General features: G+C 51.2%; 5 protein-coding genes and 1 long non-coding RNA gene across 12 annotated transcripts in view; 3 read left to right on the top strand and 3 right to left on the bottom strand.

Annotated features, from left to right (window-relative positions):
* LOC125951777 (uncharacterized) overlaps positions 1–1423 on the top strand; it is a 5953-nt gene extending 4530 nt beyond the window's left edge. Inside the window, exons 2-3 of the long non-coding RNA XR_007468797.1 lie at positions 799–935; positions 1028–1423. This is a non-coding gene — a long non-coding RNA (uncharacterized LOC125951777). The remainder of the gene's footprint in view (positions 1–798; positions 936–1027) is intronic.
* Positions 1–6157, bottom strand: part of LOC125951775 (cell growth regulator with RING finger domain protein 1-like) — a 19419-nt gene extending 13262 nt beyond the window's left edge. Inside the window, exons 1-2 of one of the 5 annotated variants that reach the window (XM_049680805.1) lie at positions 6061–6157; positions 1777–2357 (exon numbers count right to left, since the gene is read on the bottom strand). In XM_049680805.1, coding sequence (XP_049536762.1) covers positions 1777–1883 — 107 coding nt within the window. In that variant the 5' untranslated portion in view covers positions 1884–2357; positions 6061–6157. Of the gene's footprint in view, positions 1–1776; positions 2358–3210; positions 3488–6060 lie in introns of those variants that run through there. The other 4 variants (XM_049680803.1, XM_049680806.1, XM_049680804.1 and 1 more) reach the window with 4 other exon arrangements.
* Positions 6158–10473: 4316 nt separating this feature from the next.
* On the top strand, positions 10474–13455 carry LOC125951796 (cyclin-dependent kinase-like 4). Of its 3 annotated transcripts, none has more exons than XM_049680837.1 (6): positions 10474–10540; positions 11818–12124; positions 12211–12376; positions 12472–12722; positions 12791–12886; positions 12966–13455. In XM_049680837.1, exons 2-6 carry the CDS (start codon positions 11837–11839, stop codon positions 13218–13220), a joined length of 1056 nt encoding a protein of 351 aa, XP_049536794.1. In that variant the 5' UTR covers positions 10474–10540; positions 11818–11836; the 3' UTR covers positions 13221–13455. The 3 variants fall into 3 exon arrangements, with proteins under 3 accessions (XP_049536794.1, XP_049536795.1, XP_049536793.1); XM_049680838.1 differs by lacking the exon at positions 10474–10540 and adding an exon at positions 10895–11027; XM_049680836.1 differs by lacking the exon at positions 10474–10540 and having other exon boundaries at positions 11405–12124.
* Positions 13456–13920: 465 nt separating this feature from the next.
* On the bottom strand, positions 13921–18212 carry LOC125952528 (E3 ubiquitin-protein ligase HRD1). Its single transcript, XM_049682038.1, has 5 exons — positions 17626–18212; positions 17275–17520; positions 16825–17204; positions 16255–16757; positions 13921–16087 (listed from the first exon to the last, which is right to left on the bottom strand). The coding sequence occupies exons 1-5, from the start codon at positions 17752–17754 to the stop codon at positions 15096–15098; spliced, it is 2250 nt and encodes a 749-aa protein (XP_049537995.1). The 5' UTR covers positions 17755–18212; the 3' UTR covers positions 13921–15095.
* A 132-nt stretch (positions 18213–18344) lies between these two features.
* On the top strand, positions 18345–19237 carry LOC125959914 (thioredoxin domain-containing protein 17-like). Its single transcript, XM_049692937.1, has 3 exons — positions 18345–18800; positions 18860–18944; positions 19005–19237. The coding sequence occupies exons 1-3, from the start codon at positions 18656–18658 to the stop codon at positions 19156–19158; spliced, it is 384 nt and encodes a 127-aa protein (XP_049548894.1). The 5' UTR covers positions 18345–18655; the 3' UTR covers positions 19159–19237.
* A 191-nt stretch (positions 19238–19428) lies between these two features.
* Positions 19429–22500, bottom strand: part of LOC125959268 (uncharacterized) — a 3656-nt gene continuing 584 nt past the window's right edge. Inside the window, exons 3-5 of the mRNA XM_049692082.1 lie at positions 21908–22500; positions 21753–21821; positions 19429–21676 (exon numbers count right to left, since the gene is read on the bottom strand). The exon at positions 21908–22500 is cut by the window's right edge and continues 114 nt beyond it. Coding sequence (XP_049548039.1) covers positions 19429–21676; positions 21753–21821; positions 21908–22500 — 2910 coding nt within the window. The remainder of the gene's footprint in view (positions 21677–21752; positions 21822–21907) is intronic.

Genomic DNA, 22500 nt, shown 5'->3' with positions numbered 1-22500 from the left:
GGTACCACAGTCCATTCCAAAAATCTCGCACAAAATCGCCGACGACGGTGAAACGGTAAGCAACAGGAGATATTCAAGGACACCGTCTAGTCGTCGCTCGCTCTCGCTACGCACACTATGATGCCGGGTAGTGGCGGGTTCATCTCACTTCTCGACGTTCTGGTGGTTCCTTGCTATCGTTTCGAGATCGATCGATCGTAAATCGATTACCGGAGCTAAGCATGTCATGATCGACCGCATGCTGCACTGCTGGCCTGGCTAGCAGGCTAGTAACCATAGAAATGGTTACCGTGATACAAACACGCGCTAACAAGCACCCTACACCCTATAAACCCTCCTCTACGGCCGGCAGTGAACCACCGAAACGCATAATTAATAACGGGCACATTATGCGAACGGTTTTGCATTTTACAACACGGCGACGGGTACGGTCGGTATCTTGTGCTTTTGTTTAGTTATCAATCATGTCTATTTTGTAAGAGTGCGTTTGTGTGTGTGTGTGCTAACCGTTGGGCCCTAAATCAAGCACCTATGTTTAGGGACTCGCATTCTGTTTAGCGATCGCATTCTGTTTGGCAACCACTGAACACAGCGAAACGCGCGAACCAAACATAAGAACCGATCGCGGCCTATTGAAATTCTAACTGGTTCTACCTAACGCACAACTGGTTTTACAGTTCAAACATCTCGAAATTCCCCATCGTCACACCGACCACCAAAAGGTCCCCATTTCCGCTTGTTTCTCTCTCCCTCTCTACCTCCATCTCTTCTCGTTTCGTTTCTTCTTCAATGTTGCAGACGGGAAGGATGAGCAAACCACCGTACCAAATTCGTTGTCAGCGATATATTCCGCCAGACCGGTGGAGCGGCATGGTCCACGAAATACGATGAAAACAAACAATTCTTCCTCCACCATACCGGATAGTATACACGAGGTAGGAGGGGGATTTTGGGGGAGGAGAGGAAATACATCATGCTGTGAACGAGAACTCGTCATCGACCCGATGTGAATCTATTATTATTTCAGCAGTTACAGTGAGGCAGCAAGCCAGCTGTTTGTCACTGGCGTCATTCGTGTCGGCTGCACCACAACAACAGCATGTCCGTTTCGACCCATACCGATGGCTGGCAGACCGATCAGTGGAAAAGATTCTTGAGGAGCGATGTATTCGTTGGATTCGAACGCGATAATCGGAAAGTTTGAAATCGAACCGGTTTCAAAATGATCAAATACGATACAGACACGCAGCACACGAGATAGCGACACACACACACACACGCGCCTAAGAATCATTAGCTTTATCGAATGCCCTTGATAGTCGTTATTAAGCCCAGAAACCCAAGGAGTGGGGAGTCTGATGTTAATTATCCTACGTCATCCCTGATAAGATGGATAACGGTAGGGCCTGTAAGCCAGCCCGCCAGCCAGACTAACCCGTCTAGGCCCCTGTTCCGTATCGGCCGCAGAACCGGTCAGTTAGGCAGCCACCCTTTTAGCGGTCCCTTGCCTCCACGTGTCGCATTAATAATTCACGAACGGCAACAACTTATCTCATCTCTGCGGGATGTTGTCTGTTTATATATGTGACCGAAAGGGTATCCGTTGATTTCAATCGGACTGCCGTGACCGGGAAGCCCTTGTACCCTCACCAAGGCGAAGTGAAAGTGAAATGAAAAAGGGAAATTTTGTAAAAACCACTTTCGCCATCAACTGCGGAACATTCGGGGTGGTAGGAGATTGCAGATTAGCTCGTGTCTCGTCGGTACGGTACTTACTTGATGAGAAACATGATCGTCGCACCGATGCACACGATCACTGCCGTCAGTGGCAGCAGATTGGTGAACTCGGCCGCGGTAAAGGCCAATGAACTGAAGGCACTCATTGTGCCGGTAGTCGATTGCCGCGCGATGCCTGCCTCCCTGTCCGTCTGTGTGTGCTTAGTGGTGCGATGACTTCGTACTCCTCCCGCGGTGTGCCCGGTGCGTTTGCTGGAGATCTTCGGTCTATCGCTGCTCTCCGGATGCTGTGAATGCTTGCCGTAGCGAACCTTCCGTAGTAACTCTGGACACTGGACCTCCTCCTGTGCACTGGACGTACCCCTTCCGTGTCACCTTCGCTCACTGTGATCTCACTTTCCCCCCGCTACAGGACGCACGGCTCGCCAGGGTGTTTCGATCGATGCTTCGTACACGCTCGCCTACTACGTTCGCGACCGGATCTCTGTTCACCACCGGTTGATGCACACGCGATGCGAGGCTTACGACTAACAATCACTGTGCCACACACAACAAGGGCACACATACACAGGCACAGACGATACACATACACACAAACTCGATGGCTGCGTGACCACGTACTGAAAGGGTGAAAAGAAATAGAAAGGATTAGAAAAAAAAGATCGGATAAAACGCGAACGATGATCATCGCTACAGCCCGATTGTCAGGAAACGAATCCGAGTACCAGGAAACCGAATCTAGTTTTCAGAAGGCAAAGTTGAAAAGGGGAGCATCATATCATGGGTCTCATCCGAAAAGTCAACGGAAAAACGGATCACAGAGAGTGGTGAAAAGAGAAAGTACGCATGCGAATCTAGATCGCGCGCATGTCTCACAAGAGGGCAATTTCGTTACGACCTTCTACCTTCGCCAGATGCCATTTGCTGGAACAGCAAACGAAAACAACCAATGCGGCTGCTGTGTTGTTTTTTGTCGTTATCGGTTTTCGGTGCTGGTCACGCAATCGCGACTGCGGACATGACAAACGATGGCGCCGGTTCACTTTAGCCGACGCAATCTGCGCGGCAAAAGAAAGCTTATTTCTCTCCTCTCTCTCTCATCGGGGCAGCGGTACTCAGTGACAAAGTGGGACATCCTACTTGGGACAGAAGATCCAGATCGATGATGACGACCGTCTGCCGATGTCGATTGCTTGTCCAAACATCTAAACATCTGTACCGCAGATCCAACATCCATCCGACGCTCTTTGTTCTCGGTCTTCGCGAGATCGCTGCTGCAGTTTCGTGCGTCACATCCCGTGCGTCACGTATTTCCAGTGGTCCAGTAAGGGTATACCGTTCTTGGATACGAGCTAGCCAGCCATCGTGCAAGGCGGTCGCCAGGTGAGCGAGTTTACTGGTACTTTTTTCACGTCACACTAATCCCAAGGCTTACTGTGTAGTGAATATGCAGAATGACTGAAAAGTACGTACGCACTACTCACTGCTTCTACTGCTGCTACTGCTGCTACTGCTGCTGCTGCACACCTCTGTTTGTCTAGAGCATGTCTCTCGTTGCTCTACGTCGAACCGGGCCACCTAACATGCAGCTGCTCAAGCATGAACAATTGGTGAAGCGACGAAGGTGAAGGCGAAGGCACTGTATGACTAAAAGACACGACAACAACACAGCAATGATGATGATGACGACGACAACGACAGCAACAATGGCGAAAGTAACGCTTTCCGGCGATGGTTCATCGCTTCTTCTCCTCACCAGCGCTGAAACATAACTGAGCCGTCGCCGGTGCGTGTAACCGTGGTTACCGCGATCGCGATCGCGTTGTGCCTTGAGAGAGGTTCGCCCCTCTCCGGCACAGCGCACAAGCACCGCATCGGATCTCAAGATTCGAGAAACTAGACGAACCAGACTGCTGGTTTGTTGTGTGCAGCAGCAGCAGCAGCAGCAGCAGCGGCAACAGCAGCAACCACGATTGGTGCTGGTGGTGGGGCGGCGTGATGCTACAACAGCGCCCCAGCAGACAACACAACCTTACGGGAGAGCCTACTTTAACTACAATATAACAGCAACCGTTGTCTCACCAGTTTTTGGGCAAATGTGACGGTGAACGCTGAAATACGCGCTTTTAGTCGGCTGGCAGGGTGTCGTTTCTTGTGAGTAGTCCAGGCGGGTGTACGTGTGCTTTTTTGCTATCCTTTTTGCTCCACCGTCATAACTTCCGTTCCGGTTCACGTATTTCGACAACGACGTCGCTACAAGTACATGGCGCAAATGGCGAGAAATAGCGGCAGCCAAAACCGGGCGACGGGCCAGACCAACCGCTCTAGCTGCACCGATCGACCGACCACCAACAGCAATTATCTGGCGCGCTGTGACTGCCCAAACCGGATCTGCTTCGAAAAGCTTTCTCAACGGTCTGTTCTTGAGTTCTCGTTCTCAATCGAGCCAGGATCGTTGAATTTGATAGAAGCAATACAGCAGCAAAACCTAGAACAAATGCATTGTTGTGTGCCACTTTCGCTCCCAATAACCGTTGCTAACACTCTCCCATGCTCGATCGCATTGACTGAACTGATGTCACAGAAACCCCCCTTTTCATCCAAGCAACCGTCACCAGCGTGCCCGTAAGCGAAACTCTCTTCGCACTTTCCCGCGAATCCCAATGGGTTCTTCGATCCGACACCTATCGCGTGGTCGTGTCTTGTTTTGTTCGTTTGGCTGGAGGAAGAGAAAAAGGAGGACCAGAACCGGATTCTTCGCCGGCATCTGGCGCCATGCACTCGCCCGTACCATGCTAATAGTGTGTTTTTGAAGAATCGGCCCAACGACCTGCTGCCGGCCGCCGGTGTCCACGTTCTATATGGTGCACGGATTTTGAGGAGAGAGAGAGAAAAAAAGAACACAAAATTCCCCAAACCAGACATACCAAAAAAAAAGCCAGGCGGCTGTTAGCCCATTACATCATCTGGCAGGAATGCTCGGTGTGATCGTATTGTGACCGATCTCAAGGCCTCCTTTTCTCGTCGTAATGTCTTTCTGGGAGGGGTTGCTCGTTATCTTGCTTGCTAGAAGACAAACCATCTCCCCTGTTTCTTCCCGAACCAGTGTGACACGCGCCGCAATCAATACGGCGACGATGGTGATGACGACAAAGCAGCCACAACCACCGCAATGCGCGACCACCAATAACTCCATTCGAGAGATTGCAAGGTGGCTGCGAGCGATAACAGCACCCGGGCTGCTACGGTGGATGCTATGTGTACTTATCGATAGCCCGGATTGAACGGCGTTGCGCAGAAGGACACGTTTACGTGTCCGTGGGAATGGTGGAAGAAGTTTATCCAAGCATGTACGGCACTGTAAACATGCCGCGCATACTACCGCGTAGTGATGGACTAGTACCGAGACGCCGTCGCTTGCGCACTACAAGGACCGGCGCGCCACAAAGGGCAACCGCAGCGCCACCACAGCGCGTACAGCCAGCGGAACGATTGCGCTGGCGTGTGGCCTTCGAAATCGACCGATTCTTGTTTGATTTTTTGTTTGTTTTAGCATTTCGAACCAGAAGGTTGAGGTCGCCCGGGGGGAGGTTTGTGGCAGATAGCGGTTTTCGTGATGATTCACGTCCACCTGCAAACCATATGATATCCATGAAGCCATGGTTTCCATTAAGTTTTTCACGACACAAAGCGCGGAATAACGGGCACCACCATTCGGGGACGGGGAAGTGCGGAACACAATTCGGGAACTAGCCAAGTCCGTGCGTTCGTGCCGCCGCCCCCTTCGCAGGGAAGATAAACACGCGAATCGCAATCGAGCACCGTAGACGCGGTAAACAACACATTTTGCGTCTTAAATTGGCCTAAATATATCGTGCGGCGTTCCCAAGGGGCCAACGTCCGTCGAAGGGAAATGGGGCAATCATCAATCGTGCAGAAAGGAAACGAATCGCTTTCTCGTGGGATGCGATTTTATCTGCGAAGCAAAAGATGGGGCTGGCTAGAGAAACCGTGCCGGAGAGTCTGGAAGAAGCTGGGGAACAAAACAAAATTGCCGATTCCCCGGCTGTACGAAAGCCGGTCAGAAAGCAAGCTTACGGAAAGGGTCATCGAACAGCGGTCGGTTGGATTGGCCGACATTCCGCTGGTAAGATTCTTGCAAATCATCCACCGGCTCTCGACCGCCGCGGTCCTCATCGATGCTCAATCGCACGTGTCCACTTTTTTGCTGCTGCCGGAGCGAGAATTCCAAAGCCGTGACGAGACAGGCGGATTCATCAGCCAGGCAGCGACACGAGACACGGAACAGGAAAAGTATCTTACCTTTAGTTAAGCCGGTGGAAGCGGTTCTCTGCCTCTATTTCGTAATTTAAGCCACACGTTTCGCGAACATTTTTTTTACGACGAGAGTTTGTTTTGATCGCGCGAGAAAACAACAACAACAACAACAAGACGCGGGTGCCCACGCAGCAGAATTCGACGCTGAAATTCGAAACGTTTATAGGGCCTGCTTCAATTAAACGAATAATTTTTTCGCGGTTTTTACGCGGTTTTTAGTAGCTACCCGAGTCCTTAACGTGCCGATTTACAAGTAATCCTGAAGAGTAGGGAACTGAAATTCTATAAAATGCAACAAATTTCACTGAATGTCGTCGATTTATCTTGCTCTTATTATTCCTGCATTGAAAATATCTACTGCCAGCACAGGAGAATATCGTCCAAGAGCGCGACACTAGCCGAAACGGCGCATCATCCAACATGGCCCCTACCGTCGGACACGACTGGTGCGGCCCCATGTACCTCCGGCACGCGCAGCGACGGGAAATTTGTTTGGTTTTTCACCGTTACCCTGGTGACCGGATCAACCGACGACCGAGCGACTGCGTTTGTGTGCTTGCGAGGTTTGTTTCCGCTGGTAAGCTGGCCATCATACTACGGACGACGACAACGAAAACGGTGGCGGAAGTGATTTAGTTTAGGTGCTGGCTAGTGTTCTTTGCCCAACTGGGTGGCGCGTGCTATCTATTACCGAACGTGGAAAAGAACATTTGCTGACCATCCCCGGCATTGCCGACATCAAGGTGGTGTCCGATTACGCTGGGTGATATCGAAAGCGGGTCACGGTGCGCAAAAACTATCGCCAGTACACGTGGCGATGGTGTCATGGTGCGGTCATCAGCCAACGCACTAGCAGCAAACGTGTCCTTTGCTGCGCTCTCCGCAGCACTAAGTACGGCTGGGAACACGAGTCGTGACACGGTGTTGCGCACTTACTTCCCACGACCACCGTTTTCAATGCAACTGTGTGAAGGTGGTTGCGATTGAATTCCCCACGATCGATTTTCCTCTACCGTTCTTGCTTCGTTGGTCTTGCTCGTATACGCGCCACGAAGGACCCCTTCTTCGACGATCTTAAGGATGACCGACGAACTAGTGCACCTAGAACAGCTACTTAATACGTAACCAATCGAAGCAGTGGTCAACTCGTGAACGTCCATAACTGACGGAAATATGGTGGCGCTTGTGGTGTGTAGCTGGCGTGCAGACAGTGAGGCTGTTTAGCGTGAAGTGAAGATTGTCAGTATAGACAGGCTCCTTAAAACCTAGGTCTTCTACAAAGTCTACAGTGCACTGAAAAGTGCACACTGGAACGTTGGAAATAACTGCTGCTGCTGTTGTTACTGTTGCGGTTGCTACTGCTGCTGCTGCTGTCGAAGAGATCGACAACTCATCCACCCATCACCGGATACCAACGTGGCGGTCCGTATGGACAAATGGTTCGGGGAGAAACGGTTGTGGTTGTTCGGTAATCATCTACCGCTACTACCACGCAGGTAACGTTCCTGGATTGATTCTTTATTCATTTATTGCTTGCACTTTGAGAGAGGGTGAGGTACCAGTCTGCAGATTGTGACGTATCCACTATAATACGGTACAATGATTAATGACGACGGATGGAGACGACGTGGTGCCTCTTGAACGCAATCCTTACAATCCTTCGTCCTCCGCGGAGACATAGTGGTGGTCTCGGCCGTACGTCCTTTTTGTTTTGGTTGCCCTCCGGCCAGCCCACCGCTTGCCTTCATATGGGAAGGATTGTTTTGATACGCCGTCATATCGCCACGCGAATTCGCATGCCCTCCTTCCCACAAGCCCCCAAACCCCCGATCCGGCGAAAGCTTCTGGTGGTTTCCTCGGACTTCGATTTGTTGATACCGAGTCCGGACGACCGAGCAACCAAACCAAACCAAGAACTCGCCTACTGTCGCCAGGCTAAGGGGTAGCTAGGGATAATGAGGACGAGTCCGCAGTGCTTTGACCTCCCTCTGTTCCTCGGCGGTCCCTCCCCATTCGTTTTGCTTTCTTTCCAGCCAGTCTACGAAGCTTTCACGCTGTGGATCGCAGGCGAGTGTATCGGAACCGACGGAAGGGACGAAGTGACACGGCTCAGAACGCAAGAGTTATTTATGGTTCCGGTTGTTGTTGTTGTAACATGCGCTTGGCGCTCAGCTTGGTAGCATAGACCCCTCCGGAAGCGGCAAAACACCAAAAAATCGAAAGCGAAACCATGAATGAATGCAAAATCGGAAATCAATTGCACTGCGAATGTGGCGGTTTGTTTGTGTGCTTGTCGTCCTGGCGAACGTGGACTCGCCTCGGGATGCCAAAACAAATATTTTATTGCGATTCAGGCACGCGATATCGATTCCCAAAACCCTAAACGGTCATAATCCATCCGGTAGGCTGGGGGGAGGAGGGAAGCACCTCCTCCCCCAGAAACAGGTTATCCAGATCCAGCGCTGCACTTACTTACGGCCCGGGAAAACTGGCGGCGTGAGGTTAGGAGCGGAGGTTCCGGTCGGAACGGTCGAGAAGGTTGGAATACCGGTGCTGACAGTCGTCGGGAATGGCGGGATTGTGGTGGACGGATTCTCCGGTACGATGCTGCCATCCGACAAGATGTAAACCGTGTCTGCCACGACGATGGTTAGATTTTCGATCGTGTCCGCGCTCACCGAGGTGGCTGCGTTCGGATCTACGACTTCCAACCGTTTCGGCGTTGCCACAGAATCCGCAATGCGTAGTCCGGGAAGCGATTTCGCCATGACGGATCCGTGGCCAGCCAGCACGAGAACTGCTGCGACAGACAGAAGAACTACTGCGTTGGAGTACATCCTGCTATACTGGGATTTAGTTGATTCGCGTGCGTTGCCGTGCTGTGGTACTTGATGCCGGTGTTGATACTCGTGTGATACCATCTGGAATGAGTTGTGTGTCTTTTATATTCCCTTAAGAGAAACCGGTGTTCCCCCGGTTGAACGTTTAGGATATGTTTCCTCCTGGTATCAGTGTGGACACTCGACACTGGACACTACTAATCGGTGACGTGCCGATATGGTTTCGACAGGAAACATGATGTATTGCATGCCTGCGGGTTTCACCGGTCGTCTTACACGAGTGTACGCCACAGTGTATGAATCATTGCGTACTGATTGAAATGCGGCTAAATGTAGTTAGTAGCCTAACTCGGTAAAACAACCGTTAATCATAGAACAGCTCATCTTTGCTTCTTTCTGACGTCGGTATCCTGATCTTCCACAGGTTACTGCGGTATTCTGCAACTCGTTGAGTCATGCAGATAACGTATGGTATTGCACAACTGCGCGTCCCAGTGAGTAGCAGGCCTCCGCTATAAAGAAGGAATCCCAAAGAACCATTTCCGAAACATGGCCTCAATCCATTAGCGGATGCGTGTATCGTCTTTGATGGATGAGACAGCACGGTCTCCTTGGGTCCCCATGGGCTAGATTATTGGACAACAAAACGATGAACCATTTATCACTTATCACAAGGCGGTTAACCGTGCGGTACCACACGCTTGGGTTGGCCTTAAACAATTCGACAACAGGGGTCCGTCGGTCTACCTATCATTGCGTTGGCTTCATATCGGTATCGGAGTCTCGTGAGTCGATAGTCTTTAGCCTAACAAGACAGTTTCAAAACGCTAGAGCCTCACGAGACCACGCATACCACTCTATCCACTATGATTGACCTATATTCCGGATGCAGTATCGGAGGCGGGTATACCTTCATTATTACCACCGCCAAACGATTCTTTTGACTTTTGACCTTAAACGATAGGATCTGACTACGGTTCGAATGCGAACACCACAACCATCGAGGAATCTGCTATATGCTCGAGGTAAAAGTTACGTTCTTCCAGAACTTCACGAAAGAAACTCCGCCCCAAAAGGTCACACCCGGTGACCCGAGCACACCACTATGCCGTTTAGGTTCTGCCTAAGAAACCTTTGGTATGGACCGATGGGCTTCGGTACGAGCTGTTCAAGCGGCGGTAATTATTAGGCGATAAATGTTGCGTGTGTTGCGTTCCAAAAAGTTAGAACCAATGGGGGTCTCCTTGGGCTAGCGTAAGGGAGAAAGCAATACCGCTGTATGTTTCATAGAATACGCTGTGACCTTAAACTATCTTTAATGGCGGCGAGGGGGTTTCATATAATTGCCAAACTTCTAACCATAGGATCCTGGGAAGGAGGGCATTGTGTCTCAATCAAAAGCAAAGTGTTGGAATACAAACAAACAATTTGATTGCAGATTAATTTTTTTATCAACTATAGCCATTTTTTTATCAACTATACCCTCTATATAACCTTGATAGTGTTTTGTTACTGGCCCTCATCTTTGTTCCTTTGTTTTATCTATTTCTATGCAGCAATCTTCCCTTCCGATGGACATCCGGCGAATCGAAAGCGGAAGGAGTAATCAAAGCCATACAGGAAAGGTAAGACATCCCGCAGTGACGTCATAAAGGACGTGCGCTTTGTGGCGAAGCTTTTGGTTGTCGCGCGGCCCGGACGCGTATCGATTACATTCGAGAACGTAGGAGAAGCTGGCTATCAAAACTGAAAGGTGACAGAATAGCGTGTGGTTGAAGTGGTCGAAGTCACGTTACCGACCAGCTGTAACCGCAGGCGAAGGATCACAAAGCGAAAGGGGTGTGGGTGCACATACACCTACACCTCCAAAGCGGACAACAGCCATATCGATAGGAGCCGTATAGTCCTTGCTGTCGAGGATACGAGTTATCGATTTTCCTTCTCCCCTAATCTTTATTCCATCACACCGTAACCGCAAACTGAAATCACCTTGCATGACGGCTTCGGGATCGGCCACGAATACTACCTAGCCTACTATGGTAGTAACACCAGCGCGAGAGCTACAGCGCAATCATGGTCTAATCTGCCGAGGAAAGCGACGAGTTTGGAGTGGTGCGTGAAGGTTTAATTTTTTTTCTCTCGCTCCGCTCTCCCTGACATTGAAGGGTCCAACGGCCCCTAAGGTGAGCCATCGGGATAGCTTATGCCCAAGGACTTCTGCGCGTTACTCAAGGCTGCTACCGCACAGCAACATTTGCGTCCGATTCGAAGGACTCGGCACGGGTATACTTTGGCGGGTGGCTGGCTGAGCGTGAGAGAGATAGAGGGTCTTAGCTGAATGAATTCTTTATTCACCACCGCCCCCCTCGGATAGCCTTCCGGTGAAGGTGAGGTGAAGTACTTCTCTAGCAATGGCGTCTAAGTGGTAGCCACTTTCGGACATTAAGCGCGAATGAAAGAGCGAGACCGCTCGTGAATGTCCGAGCTCGATGCCGAAGAAAATACCTCCACTGGTCAGGCGATATTTTCATTTAACTTTCTGGACACACAACGACGGACGGCCAGCGAACGGGGGCCACGGTCCACAGCCTGAGACGGTGCTGACCGTCGAGCAGCTTGGCAGTTCGAGTTGGAGAATGTTCCACGGAACATTCGGTTTTGTTCGCTCGCGTACGATCCTACGCAGTGTTGTCGGTGATACTGGTCCTGGTGGCGTACCAGGCGAAAATACTAGCTATCTGTTGGCACCGTTAGTGCCCCTATTCGGGTGTGAAGTTCCCAGTAAACCGGTTCCGCAGCTACCAGCAGCAGCAGCAGCAGCAGCCCCTCAGCCTACAGCATCTGAGACGACCACCACCATCACTTACGGCACCATGTTCGTCCTGTCGACGCTCTTTTCCAGATCTCGTGGCAGCAGTAGAATGGATCGGTACGAGAAGCTCAGCCGGCTGGGCGAAGGCTCGTACGGTGTGGTGTACAAGTGCCGTGACCGCGAGACGGGCTCGCTGGTCGCGGTCAAGCGGTTCGTCGAGTCCGAGGATGATCCGGCCATACGCAAGATAGCGTTGCGGGAGATCAGGCTACTGAAGAACCTGAAGCACCCGAACCTAGTCTGCCTGCTGGAGGTGTTCCGGCGGAAACGGAGATTGCATCTGGTGTTTGAATTCTGCGAACATACGGTTCTGCACGAGCTAGAGCGACATCCGGAGGTAAGTCGAAAGCTGGTCCCAATATCCACAATCCTTGTGTGACCTAACTCTGACTGTTTTTTTTTTTTTTTGGTTCCACGGAACAGGGTTGCCCAGATAATCTTACCAAACAGATCACGTACCAGACGATTCAAGGCGTCGCCTACTGTCACAAACAGGGTTGTCTGCATCGCGATATCAAACCGGAAAATATCCTGCTTACCGCCCAGGGACAGGTGAAGCTGTGCGATTTTGGATTTGCCCGAATGCTCAGTAAGTTACACGCGTGGTTAAAACTCTCGTCTTCGGCACAATTATAGAGCGCAGCAGAGCAATCGATAATGTTGTATGGTGAATATTGTACCTAGGTCCAGGGGAGAACTATACAGACTATGTTGCTACACGGTGGTACCGGGCACCGGAGCTGTTGGTGGGCGACACCCAGTACGGCACTCCCGTGGACGTGTGGGCCATCGGGTGTGTGTTTGCTGAGCTCGTACGAGGCGATGCCCTATGGCCGGGTCGAAGCGATGTCGATCAGCTCTACCTGATCCGGCGAACCCTCGGTGATCTACTACCTCGGCATCTGGCCATCTTCAATCAAAATGAATTCTTCAAGGTAGCTAACGAAGCGCATGCGGCCGTTCAGGAAGTGAACACTAATCAATGCTGCTTATCTGTTCGTAGGGTATAACACTTCCCGTGCCACCTACTTTGGAAACACTGGAGGCCAAGATGCCGTCACGTACCTTAGCAAATCCCTTGATGATGGATTTTCTTAAGGTAAGCCATCGATCCCACCCGGTTTGCGCTGATCTTACGCGGGCACAGAGAAATTAATCTAACCTTTCCTATTCGCCAGAAATGCCTCGACAAAGATCCGGCAAAACGCTGGTCCTGTGAACGGTTAGCAACGCACCCGTACTTCGAGGACTACATCAGCAAGCAGAAGGAAATCGAACAAACGATCACACTAGAGCAGAAACAGAATGGTAATCGGGAGCTGAAACCGAAAACATCCAACACCTCGCTACCGCAGCTACCCGGTACGCAGGAATCGCGCGTACCACAGAAAAATCTCTTTCTTCGCTCGGATCACCATTTGCCAACCATCTAAGAAGACTACTAGTAGGCCACAAACTAAGCCCCATTACGGGGTTGGGCGATGAACCTCGAAGTCAATAGGAGCTATGTCCGGGTGCGTAGCTACCGACGGGTCGGGCTTAGGCATCGTACCACCACAGCAAGATAGAACCGTTACGTGCTGCAGCATGCGTCCCGTTTCTTCAACTACATTCTTCTACCTACGCGAAATTTCGTTTAATGCTCTCGAAGCAACTTAAAAAAACAACAGCGGTAAATTGAATTGGTTTTGTACTCTATCTAGCCTTAAGGGTGATACTGGAAATACATACCTAACTATGTAGCTGCAGATGTTTCTCTTGTCGTGCGCAGTGCACAAACCATCCATCGGTTTCGTAGGGTCTTCGTATTCGGCAATTTATCATTTTATCGGCACCAGACCATACTGGTAATAACTGGCTCACATAAATCTCGATTCACCATCTTTGTTCAATTGAAACGCCTAAAAACATTTAAAGCCTGTACTGATCAAGCATATGATTAAAAGAATAGTTAGGACGTTACCTGTACTTTTGTGTAAAATAATTGATAAATTTTACCCCTTTTTAATGTTCCCAAACGGATCTGTTAGTAAACAACCACCAACATCGTAGTATGCTACGAGATTAACTGATTCCCCTTTTGCTAGCATATTCAAGCCCGTTCTCAGGTAACTGCAGAATTAATAAGTTTTATTTGAGTTGTTTTGCCTTTATTACTTTAAGATTCCACAGTACATAATAGTATAATATTATTTACAATACGCCATGTTTTGTCCGCCTGTTTCTATGCGTTTGCGCCATCATCATCGGCTGCTACCCCTTCTTGAGAGGCTGTGTTCTTAATAAGCTTTCTTCGACTCGTTTTGACTCCTGTTTTCTTTTTTTATTCAGACACTTCTATCACGAACCATTCAGTAACAGCAGAATAGCAGCAGTAGTTTGCGCTGCCGCAGTATAGTACAAAACAAGCATCACATTCCGGGTTTCGGGTGTTGCGTTTGCTGATTGTTTCTGGAACATCGCACACGAAGTCTCTCCCTCTTGCAGTTGCTCTTCTAATTTCATTACTGCCTTTGTACAGGCCTTTAGTAGGAAAGTCGCACAGTTTTGCTGTTTTTTTACAATTCTTCTAAGATCACGAAACTCTGTCCATAAAGGCGGAGACACTTGTCAGAACGATTGTGTCATCGTTCTACTGAACGAAGGATCTAACTCAATACAATAACCGAAAAGTAAAGTAGAGAAATAACACAAAAAATGCACAAACGGTGATCGACAACAACACAAAACATCAAACACAGAAGAGGAAGCAGTGCGAAAACATGCTAAACGCGGGAAAGAATGTGTAGAAGTAAAGGTAAAAGTTGTAATGCTGAATTTTCGATTGCCTCATCGGTTGACCGAACATGGTAAAGGGAGTTACAGGAAGAGGAAGTTGGCGCGACTAGCTAGTACACTTCAAATCTGAACTCTCTGTCTCTCTGGCTAGCTGTCGGTCAGGATCATCGGTCTAGATTTGCTGCTTTGGCTGCTGTGGCTCTCAGCTCACAGCATCTGGAAGCAGATAATGATGGGATTTTCGATTCTGTGTACTGTGTGCCCCTCGAAACAACGTTTTACCGTAACATATAACATAGATAGGAGCATATATGTATGCTTATCGTTTGCCATTACGCTCCTGCCCGACGGTGTCGGTGTCGGAAGCGGGGGCGGCGACGTCGACGATTTTAGATTCCTTCAGATTTGGCCCCACTTCTCTTCCATTATGATCATCATTATCATCATCATCATCATCGTTGACTTGGCTAGCAGCCAGTTTCTACTGGCTTCGTGTTGGGCCCGGATAGCTTTCTCTCCCCTCCCCTAACCTACTGACCATCCGACGTACCGGAAGGGGAGGACGTGGCAAACTTCTCTAACCTTCGCCTACGCAGTTCGCTCATCGCTGACGAGCATTCCTCGTCGTTCCGTTTACCTCGTTGCACAATCCCACTGCTGGTGGTGGTGATGTTGGTGGTACTGCTACTGCTACTAGTGCTGCTGCTGCTGCTGCTACTACTACTACTGTTACCATTCATCGCTCCACCGGACCGACGAAGCGTCGCACTCAACGTGGCCGATCCATCGTCCTCTAGCTGATCGGGCGTAATGAGGAATGCATCACTCGTGCTAGGGATCGGTTCCTTTTTCAGCTTTCCCGAGCCCGACCCCGACACTTCGTCCTCATCACTGCTTACACCCGGCCCTAGATCTTCCAGCTTCGCCACCGGAACGGTACCACCGGAGGTGGAGGGCTTGGAATCGGTACCGCCACTGGTGGTCCTACTGCCACCGACAGTAGTGCTAACGGTACTGCTACTTACACTATTACTAGTACTGCTACCGACCACCGCTACCGTCGAGGGGCCTCCTTCGGCCACCAACGTCGAGTCTGGTACCGGTGGTTGATCACCAGCCACACCACCAGTCGTCTCCTCGGACGCAGCCGCCCCTGAAGAGCAACTGGCACCCGTTGTCGATTGCGCAGGCTGAGGTGCTACAGTTGCTTGCGGCTGTTGCTGCAGATGGGCGACAGCTTCCGGTGACAACCGGGCGGTAATGGCCGTGTACTGATTCATCAGTGCCACGGACGCATCGAGCAGTGTGCGTATGTTCTGCAGGTGTTTAATGCGCTCCTCTATATGGCGCCGCTCGTTACCCTCCATCGCCCGGACTTCATCATCCGTCAGTGTTTCAAACATGGGCGGCACGGGTGGTAACGGCATCGTGTACGGTGGTAAGCCAACGAAAGGAAAGGGTGGCAATACAAGCGGTGCACCGGGAAACATTGTCATTGCATTGGCAGCAGCCGTTGGTATTCCTGTAGAGAGATAGGGAGAGAAACAAGCAACGAATGAAATGCATGACGATCAGGAGTTGCGTTGACTATTGTGTGTGACATAATCAGCCAAATCCACTTCGACTTATCGCACCCACACACACAAGTGCGCGGGCGCGCGTTCGTCACACTCTGATAAGAGAACTTACCGTTCGGAAGCGTGGAATTAAGGGTAGCAGTCGCACCGATTCCCGCTAGACCTATCGTCGGGCGGCTGGCATCGATCGGCTGGCCACCGGCGGTTCCTCCAGCTCCTGCTGCCGCTGCTGCTGCTACTCCTGCCACACCACCATCGTTACCGATCTGAGGGCCGGCATTGCCTGCATTGCCTCCAGCACCGGCAGCGGCAGCAGCCGCAGCAGCTGCAGCGGCGGCCGCCGTCGTCGTTGCCGCCGTGATCGGTGTACGGAGAATGTTGAGCCGGCACGTGGGGCATGTCTGTTGCCGCTGGAACCACGACCGTAGGCAGGCCGTGTGGAAGATGTGACCACACGGTAGCTTCTTCGAGTTGCTCACCATATCCTCGCGGCAGATGATGCAAATGTTGTCCGACATCTGCAGCTCCTCGGTCGTCGCGTCCGGGTACAGTGTATTCATGTTGCGAATGGCACGCCGCGACAGAATCACATCGTTCAGCGCTTTCTTGAAGTTTCTGCCAGGGGCCAAGAAAGGAAAGGTAAGATTCACGTGCCCCGGACACAGTGCGCCGGGCTACTTACCGCATGGTGTAGTACATCGGCCGGAACGCAAACATGGGCAGGGTGAAGATTTTGACCATCAGGATCACAAACACCACATAGAGGACGACGCGCGTAAAGCCTATGATTAGCTCGGTATAAAGCAAAAACACGGCCTTGTTCTCCCACGGTGTGTCGGAGCGCAGTTCCGCCGCGTGGAAGATGTACTTGATCGCCGTGTTGATGACCATCGTCATCAGTATGGCATACTCGAACCCAAAGACCAGCTGCACCGTAACGCCCTTGGCGATGGTCGACTGGTACGCGTACGAGATGAGCTCGAAGTCGAACAGCCCGAGACAGAGGAGCAGCCCGGCCACTCGCACATGAAACAGCCACCCGATCACGGGACTCCTTTCCATCTGCAAAAGCCAATCCGGGTTATTCCAGCACATCGAGTTCCAGCTCCGAGGCAGTCCGAGGGTCACTTACATAATCCACACGATCTTCGGCTAGCCAGTGGAACGACTTGAGGAACAGCAGCACCGTAAAGAGGGCGACAAACTTCGGATTGAAGTCATCCCGGAACACGGTGAACGCGAGGCAGGTTTCGGTGAGCGCGTACCAGAACCGTTCCATCAGATGCTCGAATTCGGCCGCCCGGAGCGTCCCGAGAAAGATCTTCTTCATCACCTTGCCCAGCATCAGCACCAGCACGAGGGCCTGGATGTAGATCACCTGTCGATTGGTGAGCGCCGGAAAGAGATCGAAGAGTCCGGGATAAACCGGGAATGCGGTGATTAGTCGATAAGCTGTGACCCACAGCACGGAAAGCATACTTACGGCCATGCTCGGGTTGGATTTGGTGATGTAGACGACGGAGGGGTAGAACTGCTTCTTCTGGTAGTAGGCATTCCCGATCACCAGCCCCGTCAGCGCCATACTGATTATCGATAGACCGAGGGTGCGCATCTTTACGCAGGTGGCAGCCAGCTGGCTGATGCTTTCGAAAAAAATGTTAATCGTGATCGTGCTGCACCGGACCCGGACCGAGCACCGAAAACCCCGCTACCACACACCACCAGCACCCCCGTAGGCTCGTGCAGATGCCGTTGGAGATGAACTCGCTAAACTCTGCTGCAACTTCTGCTGTCTTCCTGCCTCTGGGCCACCGCCTTCACCGCAGAAACATCCGACAATTCCGAGCGCCGCCGTCGTGTACCCACTACTATTTCAAGGGTTGCTGTGGGTGAGGGTCGTTTGCTGACTTTGTACACTGCTGCTGCTGCTGTGCTGGGTCGGAGTTGGTGCGCCCATTAACGACTTCTTGCAAAACCACTTTCTCGAAAACCCCCCGACCAAGTTCTTGTTCTACAAAACCTCTTTAAAGTACACGTAAACACCACTTTTTTCTGAAACCTCGGTCCAAGGTTGCTACAACTGGAGGCCCAAAAACCAAGGTTGCCACAACCGGAGGACGAAAAAAATATCGTTCTTTTCGCTTATAATTTCGACTGATCGCTTATTTTGCTTGCTGTATCGTTTTACAGAAGAAAGTATCGTTTTACCGTATCGTTCGAACAAAAAATGAGAAATTCTGATTTTTTTTAACAATTTTGCAATTTCAGGGCATTTTAGCGTTATTTGCAACTGCCGCAATCATTCCCGTAAGAAAAGTAGACCGAGAACTGAAAACCCGTAGCATGATAAAGCATAGAGACAGCCGGTAGGCGACACTGTGATAACGCTTATCTTCTCTGGAGAGGATTCGCAGATAAAAAGCCATTCAACCACCAGTAGATAGTTAATAAAATAGGCAATCGAAAGCGATCACGAGCAAATAATCAATTCAAGATCCACTGAAATCGTCATCATGGTACAGAAACACCATGTCGCCGGGTACGAGGCGTTCGTTGCGTTCATGAAGGACTTCAAGGGAAACGGTGGCTCCATCAATATTCTCTTCACCGGTGCCAAACTGGAAAACGGACAGAGCTGGTGCGGGGATTGCGTTGAAGGTAAGTCCGGTTCCGCCGGTTGTTGCTGCAGTTAATTAATGGTCATTCTGCTCCATCAGCGGCCCCGTTCATCGAGAGTGCAGTCGAGAAGGATGCTCCGAGCGATTCTCATTTCATCTACGTAGACGTTGGAGATCGACCAACGTAAGTGCAGGGAGAGCACAGCTTATCTGTTCTTTTTTAACGATTCCATTTCGCAAACAGCTGGAAAGACATGAACAACTCATTCCGTAAGGACGTTAATACTCATCTCTCCGTCATCCCGACCCTGATTCGCTGGAAGAATCCCCAGCGCCTTGAGGGGGAACAGTGTGCAAAGACCGATCTGTTGCAGCTGTTTTTCAGTGAAGAAGACTAATCCGGCGACTCACGGATTCAAATGGAACAGTAAAATCTATTCAAAATATAAAAAGGAGCCCTCCGCCTTTTACAGAGCATTAATCTCTTATCGTCCGGACATCAATTCATCATGGGCCCACTACTATCACTAAGTCCACGAAGGACATACACACGCGCACACACGTATCCTAGTTTAAAAACGGAAGAAATTAATCTAAAAAATCTCTATCATCCCGAACCAATTGCTGTAATTGGTGGAGTATTCTACGTTCCTACATGTTCAATTTAGTTAAGTCCGTAACACGGAACTGGCACTTGGAGAACGCATTTGCCGCAGCTGAGGCTGTCGAGCGAATGCTGTACGCGATTGTGAGGGAGTACGATCGTCGGCGTCGGCGTTGGAGGCCGCACCCGGGTCACCGGTGGGCTGTACGATAGAGAATCGGGACAGTGGTGTAGCTTTCATCGGAGTCCGTAACCTTTCGCCAACGGCTGCGTTACGGTTGTCGCGATGCGGAGTTGCTGCAAGAATGCGTCGTGGCGAGTTCCGCAGCAGCTGATGGCGGATGTGAGGTGTCGTTGAGGAACTTACTCCATCGGACTTACTGCTTGGGGAGTGGCAACCGTTGCTCCCCATAAGTAACTGCTGCTGCAGCACGTTCTCCTGCAACTGGCGCATAAGGCGCGGTGAATTGAGTACCTTTGCCGAAACTCCCGCCCCGACGACTCCGGGCGGACCTTTAGCGATTTGACGGAGCTTTTCGCGACGATTGATGGCACCCGTACCACCGTGATGGTGATGTGCGGATTTCGTAAACGCGCGTTTCCGTGGCGTCGTGCTACGGGGACTACGCGGTTTGTTGCTGTGCGCCGAGGCCGAACGCAGCTTCTGTATCTGCCGCAGCTGGGCCAACTGTGTATCGCAGGCCAACGGTGAACCGGCCAATGGTATGGCGACAGTAGCCGCACGGAACTTGGCACTCTGCCGTCGATTAACCATATTTACCGTCGTTGGAGGCGCACGTTTCGTAGAAACTGCGGCGATCGTGTCCCCGGATACCATGCCATCGAACAGTTTTGCCTTGGCCGCGACCATCCCAGCGTTTTGACTACGAATGCGTGCGATCGATGCACGGCCACTCTGGGCCTCCTGCAATGGCGTCATGTGGGTTTTCAACAGCATACTCGGCATTCCGGTGACCGCACCACTGCAGCTGCTGGGTGTCCTCGGTGGCAATCGGGGTGTTCGGCCCGGTGTTTTTAGCGGACGCGGTGGAACGACGGGCGGTAGCATGGGCGTTTTGGTGACATTTTGAGTGTTCACCTCAATCCGGGTCACATAGCAGGAGGAGGAAGACGATGCGGACGGCTGGCGTGAAGCTGACCGCAACGACGATCGTCTCGAGTTCTTTTCGGGCGTTCGGAATGTATCATCCTGTGACAGTGCTTTGGCCGGCGTTAGAAAATCAACCGTGGTGTCCATCATGGTCGCCGTCGGAGTCACGTTGTTGTGTTCAAAGTAGCTCTCGGCATTCATCCATTTCTCCTCCTTTTCCTCGTCGGTAAAGTTTGAACCCGCCGCCATTGTCGGCGATGGTTCCGATTTGTTTTGCTTCGGTGGCCGGCACACCATCATCGGTGCGGGCGAACCTTCCAAAGGTAAAGTGCAAATTGCCTCGCTGCCCTCCGCTGGTGCTGGAGGATGTCGACCACGCTTCAGCACCGTCGGTTTGGGGTAGAAGGAAAGATCGACCGTCGCATTGCCATCTCGGGCGGCCAGGCCTCCACCGTTTCCGATGTGCCACGATTGGTTACGGGATAAGCGTACCGCTTCGCGGCTACGTCGCCGTAACGTTCCAATCTTTCGGGCACTCGGTGATCGTATAACTTTGTGCTCGCCATTTGGTCTTATCTTGAGCTCGCGACTCAATCGCTTCGCCAACTGATCAGTCGATGAGCAAGTGGCCTCGATCGGTTCCGTATGTTCGAGCGTTTGGCGATACTGATCCTCCACATCCTCCAGCAGCACTTCGTCATCGCTTCGCCCAAGATTACGGAACTCCTGTGAAATGGTCGTCTCAATCACATCCATCCGCTGCTTGATCGCTTCATATTCACTGCGCCGGATGTTGAGGAAATCTTCCGATCCATCGTGCTCATCGGTGGGCCGTGATGTGGCTCCCAGTTTAAACAAACCATCGGCCCCGGTCAGACATGGCATTGAAATGACGGGTGACATACGTAATCCGGCTCGCCGGCCGAGCAGCGTTTTGTCTTCCTCGTCTGGTTCAAATTCATCCTCCGTCTTTGCGCCGGATGGATCCCTTGTCTCCACCTCTGTATCATCGCCTGCCGATTGTTTGCTACGGTTCGTCTGTTGCTTTTTACGACCCCACGGTGCACCAACTACGCTCCAGCGCCGCTCCATTGGTTTATTCTCCGCAATCGACGGTATCGAGCCCGATGGCAGTAGCCTTTGCACCATTTTGCTCGGCTTTTTCCCACCACCCAGACTCAGCCTGCTCTTCTTAACCTCTCTGTGGATGGCAAAGTAGGGGTTTTGGTTAGTATTGCACAGAAACGACACGAGTTTTCTTAGTAACCTATGCTCACTTTATAACCACCGTCGGGGTGCACGGTAGTAGGTCCTTGGTGTCCGGAAACAGTGCAGTCACTTCTTTCCTGGAAGATGGTGAATAAACAACGCAAAAGCATGATTTTGGAACTGCCTCCAAACTACCAAAAACTCCTGCATAAGTCCTACTTACTTTTTCTTAACACTGAACGGTATTCCATCCGTGACCTTACGCTTCTTGGCCGACTTACTCAAACAAGGCGTACCCATGATTACAGCCGAACCCGTCGTCGGATCCGGTTCACTCAGTTCGTCCGTTTTGTCCAGATTCTCCGACGAGCCGATGGCACCGACGATCTTGCGGAAACCATTGAACATGCGCGTTAAGGAACCACTTCTGCGTTTTTTCTTCTTCCGATCGGTCACACTGCTGGCCATCAGGACGCTCGCATCACGACCAGCGACAGGATCGTCTTTCAGCTGGCGCAAGATCACCTCCGGAATGAGCCCTATTTGCTGTGAGTTTTCTATCAGCAGCTGTACCACCTGCTGATTGCTAGCCATACGCTTCTGGTCCTGCTCGAAAGGCATCAGATTCGGTGTGATGAGAATGGCCAGATTTTTGATGGTCATTTTGTTTTTGGCCGAGTGTTGCGAGACCGTGTGCAGAAATTGCATGAAGAACGCCAGTGTGTTCAGGGTCAGTGAGGGCAGCAGTAGGCAGGTCATTAGTAGCTTCTGAACTTTCTGCTCTCCGATCAGGCAACGGAGCAGGGCCTCCTGGAT

Source organism: Anopheles darlingi, chromosome 2 (genome assembly GCF_943734745.1).
Source record: "Anopheles darlingi chromosome 2, idAnoDarlMG_H_01, whole genome shotgun sequence".
Lineage (NCBI taxonomy): Eukaryota > Metazoa > Arthropoda > Insecta > Diptera > Culicidae > Anopheles > Anopheles darlingi.
The sequence above is the reverse complement of the archived record's forward strand: the minus strand, read 5'-3'. Positions and strand labels throughout refer to the sequence as shown.